This window comes from Crassostrea angulata, chromosome 5 (assembly GCF_025612915.1).
Source record: "Crassostrea angulata isolate pt1a10 chromosome 5, ASM2561291v2, whole genome shotgun sequence".
Classification (NCBI taxonomy): domain Eukaryota; kingdom Metazoa; phylum Mollusca; class Bivalvia; order Ostreida; family Ostreidae; genus Magallana; species Magallana angulata.
Window position 1 is genome coordinate 12,879,631 of NC_069115.1, and position 11,291 is coordinate 12,890,921.

At 31.4% G+C, this 11,291-nt stretch overlaps 1 protein-coding gene across 1 annotated transcript; it reads right to left on the bottom strand.

Annotated features, from left to right (window-relative positions):
- Window positions 1–499: 499 nt before the first annotated feature.
- On the bottom strand, window positions 500–7,413 carry LOC128185903 (ADP-ribosylation factor-like protein 11). The gene is made up of 4 exons (XM_052855610.1): window positions 7,276–7,413; window positions 5,771–5,953; window positions 5,282–5,413; window positions 500–1,856 (listed from the first exon to the last, which is right to left on the bottom strand). Exons 1-4 carry the CDS (start codon window positions 7,337–7,339, stop codon window positions 1,687–1,689), a joined length of 549 nt encoding a protein of 182 aa, XP_052711570.1. The 5' UTR covers window positions 7,340–7,413; the 3' UTR covers window positions 500–1,686.
- Between the last annotated feature and the right edge of the window lie 3,878 nt (window positions 7,414–11,291).

Sequence of the window (11,291 nt, forward strand, 5' to 3'; positions counted from 1 at the left end):
CACTTTATCTTCGCAACTTGTTCAATGCATGTTTAAATCAAAGTACTGAAGTACTGACGGGAGTTGATTTTATCGATTATCATTTATTTAAAAATTAACTTATCTTGCATGACAATTACTATTATTAAACTTTCATGTTAAATACTGAAATCTGATTGGTTTAGACGCAGTTGATAATCCGTTCTATTACCCTCAACGTTAGCAACACACTTGGCAACGGGTAACATAACAAATTGTTACATGCGCGTAAATTATGCGCGTACGGTTCGCAATAGAATTCACGTCATTGCTACATAAAAGCAATAAAGTTTTCTTTAAAAATAAGACATTCAGTATAATAAAATAAAAAGTGCCTGTTTGGGAGGGTAACTGTTGAAATTAACACCCCTCGAAAACCATTGTCAACCTCCGCTTCGCGTCGGTTGACAATGGTTTTCTCGGGGTGCCAATTTCAACAGTTACCCTCCCAAACAGGCAATATTTATGTAAAAGTTTCTAGTATTTATTTGAATTACGCACTTTTTATAATATAAATTATTAATCTTTTCCGGCAAGAATTTCGAGAAACTCCATATGAATCATGTGTAATATTTAAAGATAGATTTCAAACTATGTATTAGTAGTCGAAACAATTCTAAAGATTGTATGGATCGAAGCACTATTGACATCGATCTCTTAATACAGTCTCGTTAAACTATACGCTCGGCTGTCTCCGTTAATCTCAGAAAAGCAAGAGAGCCTCTCTGCTTGTCGGAGATTTACGAAGACAGCCGAGCGTTTGGTTGAACGAGACTGTATTTAACTCATTAAACTCTGGCGTAGGAATACATGAGGCTACAAAAATATCTAAATTGTTCGTATTATATAAGATCTGACTATTTTCAAAGTATTTATAGATAAGTTTCCTTGAAAAACAATGATCCAGCATAAATTACATCGAATTTTTCTATTTTTCCAAAAACTACGTCTTGTCAGCGGTGATGTTTTGTGCCTAGGTCCAAACACTGTCTCACTTTCGGGTTGCCAGAGTAACTGCATAGGAGAGTTGATTAAAATCAACTTCCAAAAAGTACAACATGACAAAAAGACCTGATACAACGAAATATTTACATTCAGTGTATATTTTCCCTAATATTTGCTTTGAAATCTGTGACGTTCATTTTTCTGTAACCCACCAAACCTGATCGTGGCGTATGATCACAAGTTAACATCATGACGCGTTTTGAATAGATTTATTATTGTAGGATTAAATGATACGTTCAAATTTGCATAACCAGTATGATATGTACTATTCGTTTATAATAAAGAGTTTTTTTCGACAAAATTTCTGGTACTATATGTTTAGTCGCGGAGGCGAACTTAAAAATATGCAATTATGGTTATTCAATTAACTGCTCATATCCCTTACTATGAGCGTATATAATTGTTTTAAAGCGACGATACACAAGTATTTTATACAAATAAACATCACCATGAAAATAAATATAAGCATTGAATGCTTATTTTAGGATATCTTCGGTTTTATATTAAGTAAGGTAAACAATCGACCTAAATATAACAGAAGACATGCACAGTATACATGTAACATGTGAGATATTCAAGATTTATAGATAAATGGTGCAGATACGATCTCTTCTAATGCTTCCAAAAGTGCCTAGGGGTATATGTAACATTCTCCATAAATCGTCATTGGGCTCTCTTTCGTAAGCTTTTAACCATGTCCGCCAAACTCTGCATGGGTTTGAGTATTTCTGTATATGTATCTCTGATTGCATTGACTGTATGGAAATCGAATAATTCTACGGAACGGTTTTCCAAACCCATATAGTAAATAAGTTTAGTGTCATCTATGGTATCTGTAAGCGTAAAATCATAAATAAACCAATTATTCTTTAAAAAACAATTTGACAAAATAAACAGAAAATTTAAAGTGAGTACAATGTGCCGTAGAAACAATGCGGACACTAATGTTTCAATTGCTTTAGATGCTTTCACATAGATGATTATGGGCATATAAATATATATATATATATATATATATATATATATATATATATATATATATATATATATATATAAGATATCTATATTGAGTGATTTTATATTTGCTCTATCCAACCGTGAACGAGTTTGAAAGTTGTATATATTCGCGAGGCTTGCCGAGCGAATATAACCATTTCAACGAGTTGGATAAAGCAATACAATTATAGATGTTCTATTTATCTCATACAATTTGATTTATATTATGAAGCTTTTGAGACAGTCCCTTTTATGACCAGAATTGATTTTTTTTAAAGATAAAAAACAATGATGCAACGTTGTGTTGTGCGGTTATTGTGACCTTGCGCAATACAATTTAGTATGTCATTTCTGAGATTCTGTTTTAATGTAAAGATTCACTAAAATAAACCTTTTTTTTTTTAGCTGTAAGTAATTTTTCTTCAAGCTTATTCATTTGATTAAATGGAATAATTAATCTGAAAGACTTGAATAACCAAGTTTGTTGACATGACATAAGCCTATATAGACAAAGTTGCGAAAGCTCGTTAGTTTGAATTGACTCGAACGAGGAACAATTTTTGATGTTTTTAACACAAACACCATTCTAATGATTCGGGGTTGAAAATAGTGAATAAGGATGCTTACTGGTGGTGCAATCAAAGTCTTATAAAACATTATTTCGGTAAGTTCTTGTATATAAACACAACCAGTACGCTCTGTTTCCATCGCGTCGTCAGGATGAGCTCCTTGATAGTTAACGTAATTTGCAGTTTTATAAACTACACAAATCAAATTGAAAGTTTAAAAGGGGGTAAACTGATCAAAAATCTTGACAGACAAGAAAACAGGTCTTTCGGTTACGGCTATATACGGTTATGTGTAACTTTGCAAAAAGAGTGGGGGGGGGGGGCTATGGTCTAAGCCCCCCCCCTCCCCCCAAAGCCTGGGTTTCGACGCCTATGCCACGCAGTTATGTGTTTTCCTTCATATTTTTTATCACTTTTTGTAGTAGATATAGTCATATAATTATGTTGAAAGTTCTAGCAAATCTTTGAAAATAGGTCACTGTAGCGTTGAAGCGAGGGGCTGTGTCAAAAATAGTTTGGACCGGAAGTATTTGATAAAGCATCACCCGTTTGATATAGCAAAGGTTTATCACACGGGTAATATACACCACACGTATGATATATATATATATATATATATATATATATATATATATATATATATATATATATATATATATATATATCCAAAAAGCGTGAAAGATGATATCACACAATATAAATAATCAATACATGTACACAGCCATGGAACTCGTTCAATCTTTGCAAAAGCACGCACAAAATTGAAACTAAATGAGGTCACAATAAAAATCCTTAGGTTAATCATTGAAAATTCTGCTCGAGAATAGCGAATTTTAATTTAGTGGTCACCTATATAAACAAATTTTAAATGCCAGCATTGGGTTTTACATTTGAATTTACAAGAATAATTATTTGTTTTCCTATTTAAAAAAATTGCCCCTTCCGACATTGTGGTCCTACCTTATCCCCGGGGATCATGATTTGAACAAACTTAAATCAACCCTTCTGAGAATACTTCCACACAAGTTACAGCTTTTATAGCTAATTGGCTTTTGAAAGAAGAATGTTAAATTGACTCTATTTAATCCTATTTAAAAATGGATCTACAATTTCAGCCCAATTTAAACAATGATGTTTCCAAACAAGTTTCAGCTTTTCTAGTGAATGCTTTTTGAGACAAAGATTTTACTCTTTATATTCCTATGTAAAAATTGCCCAACCCATTTTGGGTCTACCCTACCCCCGGGTATCATGTTTTGAACAAACTTAAATCAATTACACCTGAGGATGCTTCCACACAAGTTTCCACAAGTTTCAGCTTTTCTGACAAGTTGGTTTTTGAGAAGAAGGTATTTAAAGATTTTTCTTTATATATTTCTATAAACTTGAATCTACCGTACCTGAGAATGCTTCCACACAAGTTATAGCTTTTCTGGCCAATTTGTTTTTGAGAAGAAGATATCTGAATGATACCATCACATTCTCAATAATTCTTAATTATCTCCCTTGGAAAGAGGGCATTGCTCTTCATTTTAATAAACCTTAATCCCCTTTACCTAAGACTGCTTTGTGCAAAGTTTGGTTAAAATCGGCCCCTGTGGTTCTGTAGAAGATGTCGAATACGTAAAAAGTTTACAGACACACAGACAGACACCCATACAGACGGACGCCAGACAAAAAAAATATTTTAATGAAAGTTTGTCAGATGCCTGATAAGGACACAACTGTCACCTGAAGTCGATCACAAAATAATTCTTCAGGTAGATTAACAAGCGCCTGTTGCTATGATAAAAATGCTCACTTCATAATAAGATTGATTGTACTTATACCGGAAATGAACATAATACTTGGATGTTGATTTTTGATAATTTATGAAAAAAAAATACCAGCTGTTGAACTTAGTCAATTTTCCGTATAATATTGCATATACGGTTCCCCTATTATACGAATAACTCCTCCCATAGTTTTCAAGAAAGGAATTCATTGTTTTGCAGATCAAGTGAACATAAATAAAAAATGTGCATATTACTTGGCTTTTAATTTTTGATTATTCATGAAAAAAGAATACCAGCTGTTGAACTTAAAAAAAAAATACTGCATATATAGTATTCCTTTTCTCTAGATAGGCTGTGTTATTCAATTTAGGATTGACAAATGGAATATGAATTGTTCACAATAAAAAAAGAAAACCCGGTTTGCTACCTCTTTGACAGTTTTTCTCTTGTACATTCTATTTTGTTAATTGACAGAAAATGAATTAAAAATTAAGATACATGTAAGTCTAAAATATCTGGCTTTCGTCAAAATTTCAGATATTTTTTTAGAGTGGTCAAACGATATTCCTTACGTTATATAGTAGGACATGTATTAAGATTGATCTTCAGATACTCTCATGAACATGGCCACAGAATCAGATTACACAACAACAGCTGAAAGAGTTGCAGTACCGCAAAACAAAGTCAGTAAGCACATTAACATATGCGAACACGAAGAATTTAAATGTCCCCTTTATACAAACGTTACATACAGTATTAGTGCTACAAAAAGAAGAAAGAAAACAAAACGATATTTTATTCAAGCCTTCAAAGCTCGCCTTAACATACTGCTATAATTCTACTTTACTGTGTGTACATTGTAACTGTTAAAGTTCGTTACACACCGCTCTCTCTCTATATATTAACAAACATACATACTTTGCGACTTCTTGTTGGCTATAACTAGGAGGGGTATCTGAATCATTTTTTCATTGCTTAAAACTTTTAACAACTCTTCACGCGATTCCGGAATCCTGCCTTCATCACTGATATCCACAACATATATAAGTCCTAGTCGTTAAAGAAATGAAATATAGAAATACAATTTTCAAAACTCGACAACACAAAATTGTGATAATAAACCTAATAACCTGTGAATATATGTGAAAAAATGAATAGTTATTTTAAGAGATACAAGATATATAATAATGTATTTTAATAGGTTTTTAGAGTTACATATTTATTAAACGCATTCACGAATACGGAAGATGTCTTAATTAATATTATAGAAATATTCCAATTACATTCACGTCTATTGCAAAGAATCAAATATTTAGATACAAAACAACACAGTCACCAGAAAAAGCACCTTATAGTGCATTTCAATATCTTTTTCATGCGACATTTTGGCATTTTTGCAATTACTACCTTCAAGATCCATTTCTTCCAAACGGGATTGCCAGACAGGTCTCATTTTGGGAAGACCACAAAAATCGAAAACGTGAAAGGTAATACCATCTATCGGCTCTAGCTCTTTAAGGTCAATTCCAATAGTAGGAGATGTGTCTTCATTTTCTATTTCTCTTAATCTTTTCAAAATCGTTGTTTTCCCTTCACAAAAAATCCACCTCTAATTATTATCAAATAATGTCATTTTTCATAACTACATCGTACATATGACTGAAAAATGTAGTTAAGGTATAAGATGTACAATTGACCAAAAATTGATGCCTGGTATATTCTATATACTCATTTGATAGGTATGGCTATGTAGTTTCAAAATATAGAAATTTTTCCCGCCATATCACTTTAAGGAAGTAACTATTGTGCTGCAAATCATACACGATTAAATACTATTTTTATTCGACGAAGACGTATGTATTCATGACAAAGTATGTTTGTGATGTTTCCGTACAGATACAATATTCAAATATACAATACATCAACATGTACAGTTTACAAAATATGACTTTTATAGAAAACAATTTCAAATCAATTAAAAGTGGCCCTCTGATGTCGCAATAAGCATGCAATTTTCCACGATTAGCTTGTATACAATTACCTCACATAACCTCGGACATCAGCTTCACATTGAGTGAACCTCTCGATCAAACTTTGAGTATTAGATTTCATTAGATGGTCACGCGTCTCTTTTATGCCAAAAGCAAATAGAAACAAACTGACTTTAAAACAGTCAAAATCAGTATATATTTGAATGATAGGAAATTTGGCAATTTTAAAAAAAATGAAGAATGTATGGTTCATGATCACATTCTATGAAATGCAAGAGACGAAAATTATTTTGAATACCTAAAAGGAAGAAAGTTAATGATTTTACAAGTAAATTTATGACTCTTATAATTTCGTTTGACGGCAAATAACACGTAGATGATTAAACACAATGATTACAATAAATTTGTACAAGCAATTAAACTAGTAAATCCGTATGAACAGACCTTTTTAAAATCATTTATGGTAAATACATAATGCTGGGTCTGAAATCGAGTATTTTATGTTGTTCTTTTCAATAATACAATGTTTTCGAATTTATTAAAAAAAAAACAACTTTGAAACAGTGATACACTGTGGATTCTTAATTTTTTTCTTAATGTGTACCATCCTATAGTTTTAATTTTCTTTTCTGATTATTTGTACTGAACATATTCTACTACACAGGTAATATGATAAAAAGTTACTGTAATCATTTTATTGCATAGCATTGCCCAATAAATTTTGAGAATAATTAGTTTTCAATAGTATTATCTAAGAAAAAATACATGTTTATTTACAAATGTTATTTCATTCTCTCTAGCTATTTTTAAACAAATATTCATAAAGGAAGAAAACCCCAACAGAATAAAGAAAAATCAATAGGCATTATGAAATCCTGCAAATTCATATGATACCTTCCTAAGTTACACAGTTTTACCTACCCGCTCCGTCTAATCCTAGCATTATGACACTTGCTGGATTTTCAGCTGAAGTAGAAGCACCCATCTTTTCTTTATTAAAGTTTGTCAATAATTGTACTTGCCTGAGGCATACAAAGACAAATAAAATATGTTAAAAAGACACCGTGTCCTTATTTATTGAATATAATCCGATAATATGTTTTAGACACCAATGCTCATTGGGCGGTACCAGTCACGCGCAGAATATAATACGGCTAAGTGGTTTTTTCGGGTAGTATAGTGAAGACCAATTGTTTTCCTAAAGAAAATGTTGTACTTTACTATGCACTTTTTAAGAATTCTAATATAGAAACACACTAAAATAGTGGTATATAGTGCCGTGTTTCAATTTTCATTTTCATTGACCTTTACTAAAAATCAGGATTATCATAATAACGGAAGCAATCTGTTCCTTATGTCTTAACAAGACTTTAAACAAATTAGATAAAAAGTACTAACACTTAAGAAAATATTTTCTACCTGTTGTTGCACCCTATGGATAGGCAACTGGTATTATAAATGTACAATATATGTGAGACTATGTATATATTTATCAGCTATGCATGATATCATGTAATATCGCTAGGAATGTCATAAGAATTACATAACATTCGAATCAATGTATGCTTACTTCGCATGGAGAATACTTTGCGCTGATGGGGAATTAAGATTTCAAATTACCAATATTAGCAGGTATGTTTGCTTTTGATGTATATTATATAATTAGCAGAAATTAGCGTGTCTATATTCTATCGTTGTGATGGACCTTAACAATTGACTTAATGGATAAGGTGGGCGAGATTTCAAAGTAAATGTTGGATTTAACGATGTCCCATGTAGAGGATCGGTTGGCACAAGCATCCGCCCGTAAGGTGTTAGATATAGGCAACGATATGTGAGTGAACAATGAGAAAATAGTTATTATAAATGATATTTTTGTGGTTGCCAATCTTTTATATAAAAATATAAGCATTGGCCTTGAATTGAGAAGCGAACAAAATCAGAATATGCTAACATTTTAAACAGGTTCTTTAATAAATCCACATATTATAATATGCTAGACTACGTTCCATATGCGGTGTTGTAGAAGTACAATTATTCGTATTGTATCAAATATAAATTTTTATTTTAAATTAAAGAGGTCAAATAAATATTTTGATAATTTTTTTTCTGTAAAGCTCTGATATAAATTTAAATGTGAAAAGGTAATAAGGTGTTTTGCTTCTCTTATCATGTTTTGATTCCCAGTTATTAAATACTGTTTCTTAATGATTTAAGGAACATGAACAATATTAAAAAGATTCCTCAAAGAAACATTCAATTTGGAGATAAATGCATCATCAAGTGACAAATATCTTATCAAGAATTCCGAAATGGAGAAAACGTATACACCCCACTTACATGTAGCAGTAAACCATCTTTAATCTAAGTTGAAAGGTTTTGTAGGGGATTCAGCAATTATTTTTTATATATCTTCTCCTAGGATTCATTTGACATTAGTCCATGAATATACGTAAAGCTTATATTGAGTCTCCTATTTATAGAATTGTTCAGAAATGAATTTTAAAATTGTTTTGGAATATTTTAAGTGTTCTAAGATATCGATAACATGTTTCACTGGGAAGACAAGTAGAAATGTTGTAAAAAGTCGGTGTACTGTCTCATCTTTAGCGATTTGTCTTTTTAAATTTTGTTTTTTTAAATTTAAGCTATTTTGCTTGATTAACTTTTCTTCATGTTTACAAAAATTATCTGTATTTTTATTTACATGTGGAGATGGTTTCTATATTGACAATTGCATAAATATTAGATAAACAATTTTGATCATGATTTAAAGTGAAGGTTGGATGCATGACTTTGCAAATCATGGTGTCTTTTAACATCTTCACGATTCCAGTTTAGTTTTGCTTGCATTATTGATAGTATACAAAATTATGTGTTATGTACTAAACGATGTCGAAGTTTCATAATAAGTATCAATACGTTTTAAAAATCTGTTTTTGAATAATTAGCTATAAATGTTGTTTTTGTCCAGATATATGTTTGAGGTAGAAGTTCTAATTTACGTTGTTAATTCAGATCAGGGAATATACATGTATCTTCAATCAGAAATATATTGGATTACCAATTGTTGACTTTAATTGATGAAAATATGGCAGGTTTTTAGGATTTCAAAATATTCAACTGATCGAAAAATGTTTTGGAAGGTTATTTTACAATTCTACATTTCTTGTTTACCATTCAAATTAACAGACTGTTAAGGATTCTAATTCAAGTTTCTCAACATGAATTAGAAGCAGTTTGCTGCTACCTTTTATGTGCTTTTGATCAAGTTTTTTTTCTTAACATATATTATCATATTACAATTTACAAATGATGGCATGTCCATTAACTTTATGAGGTTATCTGTCCATCAAATAAACTCTGGAGATGGGTGTTGGTGGAAGCATTAACGGCACCATTGTTTATGGTATTTCCTAACGTACTATTTTTCCATAAAACATAAAAGTTATTACAAGTTTACTAATAGTAATCATCCGCAGGTTTTTTAAATATCAAAATGTTTAAGAAAGGGAAAAAATATTTTGAATTTAAGGACAAGATCCTTCACATTTGGTAGATACTCTACATTCCACATAAACTTTAAAAAAAGATGTTTATATCAATTTATTTGACAAACATAATACTTCACAAAGGTGCTGTAGGTTGTTGTTGAATGTATTATTACAGTATCATTATCGGGCATATGTATTGTGTATATATGTATCAAATGTTTATATCAATTTATTTGATAAACATAATGCTTCACAAAGGTGCTGTAGGTTGTTGTTGAATGTATTATTACAGTATCATTATCGCGCATATGTATTGTGTATATATGTATCAAATGTTGTATTAAAATTAAATGTACATGTAATACTTATGTAGGGACAAAAAAAAAACAATGTTCAAGCTAGATTAAGAAATGCGATCCAATCTAGCTTAATCCAAGTGACCAAATATCTAAAGCAATTTATGGTTACAGATACATTTAATACTTCTTTGATGTGGAGGGGGGGGGGGTGTTAAGGTGTTGAAAGCGCCTATGGGTCACCCCTGTTGATGAAAGGTAGTACCAAGAAAGAGGAGGCTACATAAAACAGTAGGATTATACTTACTATGCAATATATGTAGTATAAGTTCTGTATACGCGTACGTACCCCTCTTTTTATCAAAGCACATACTATTTTCTGAGACAGGGTTCAATAGCCGACTGAACTGAAATTTTTCCAGATAAAAGTCTGAAAAGTAAAGCGCGTGTTGGTTTGTTGGCTGTTCATGATGATGGGTCAAACAACGAGAGATAATCTCAAGGTTTGCCCAGTATCATCCTGTACGGGAGAGAGCGTCCCGTAATATTATGTCATAGCAAGGTGTTATTTTAATAGAAATTTTCAATCACAAAATGTCTTTCACTTGCTATTTCAGGGCAATTAATCATCAATTAATAAAAAAAAAAAGAAAATAGAATTTCAATTAATTTAACAGTAATTGCTAACCAGGTGAAATTTACTTATACTTTATTGGCATCATCTTATACATGTACATGTTAAAATATGAACGGTGGAAGTAGTAACTCTTGTTTAGGAATTTCGTAGTTTATTGGCAATTCATTCATTAGTATGGATAAGCCAGAAATTAACGACAAATGAATATATATACGAGGGTTGTTCGGAAATTATTGAGACATTTACTCTTATTTCCTTGGGGGAAAAGATAAACCCTTGAAATTTCACCAAAACGTAAATCAAGATAGAGTTTATCAATGTAAAAAATTTATTGTCCATAGCATGATTAGATCATTCCTGGTAAGCAGACCAAGTTGCCATCGCCCAGTGACCCGGCGCAACCGCAAACTTACCGCAACGTCATTTTAACGCTTCTTATTGATCCTATGTTTTAAACAGCTAACAAACAAAGGGAAATTAGAATTAATTCTTCATTTCTCATCTTTTGTG

Bases quoted from the DNA above. Each gene is read 5' to 3' on its own strand.
- LOC128185903 (XM_052855610.1), bottom strand. From the start codon at position 7,339: ATGGGTGCTTCTACTTCAGCTGAAAATCCAGCAAGTGTCATAATGCTA. The intron at 5,414-5,770 runs GTAGTAATTGCA...TTTAACGACTAG, and splicing joins GGAAGAAATGGATCTTGAAG to GACTTATATATGTTGTGGAT. The intron at 1,857-5,281 runs GTATGTATGTTT...TTACGCTTACAG, and splicing joins AGCCAACAAGAAGTCGCAAA to ATACCATAGATGACACTAAA.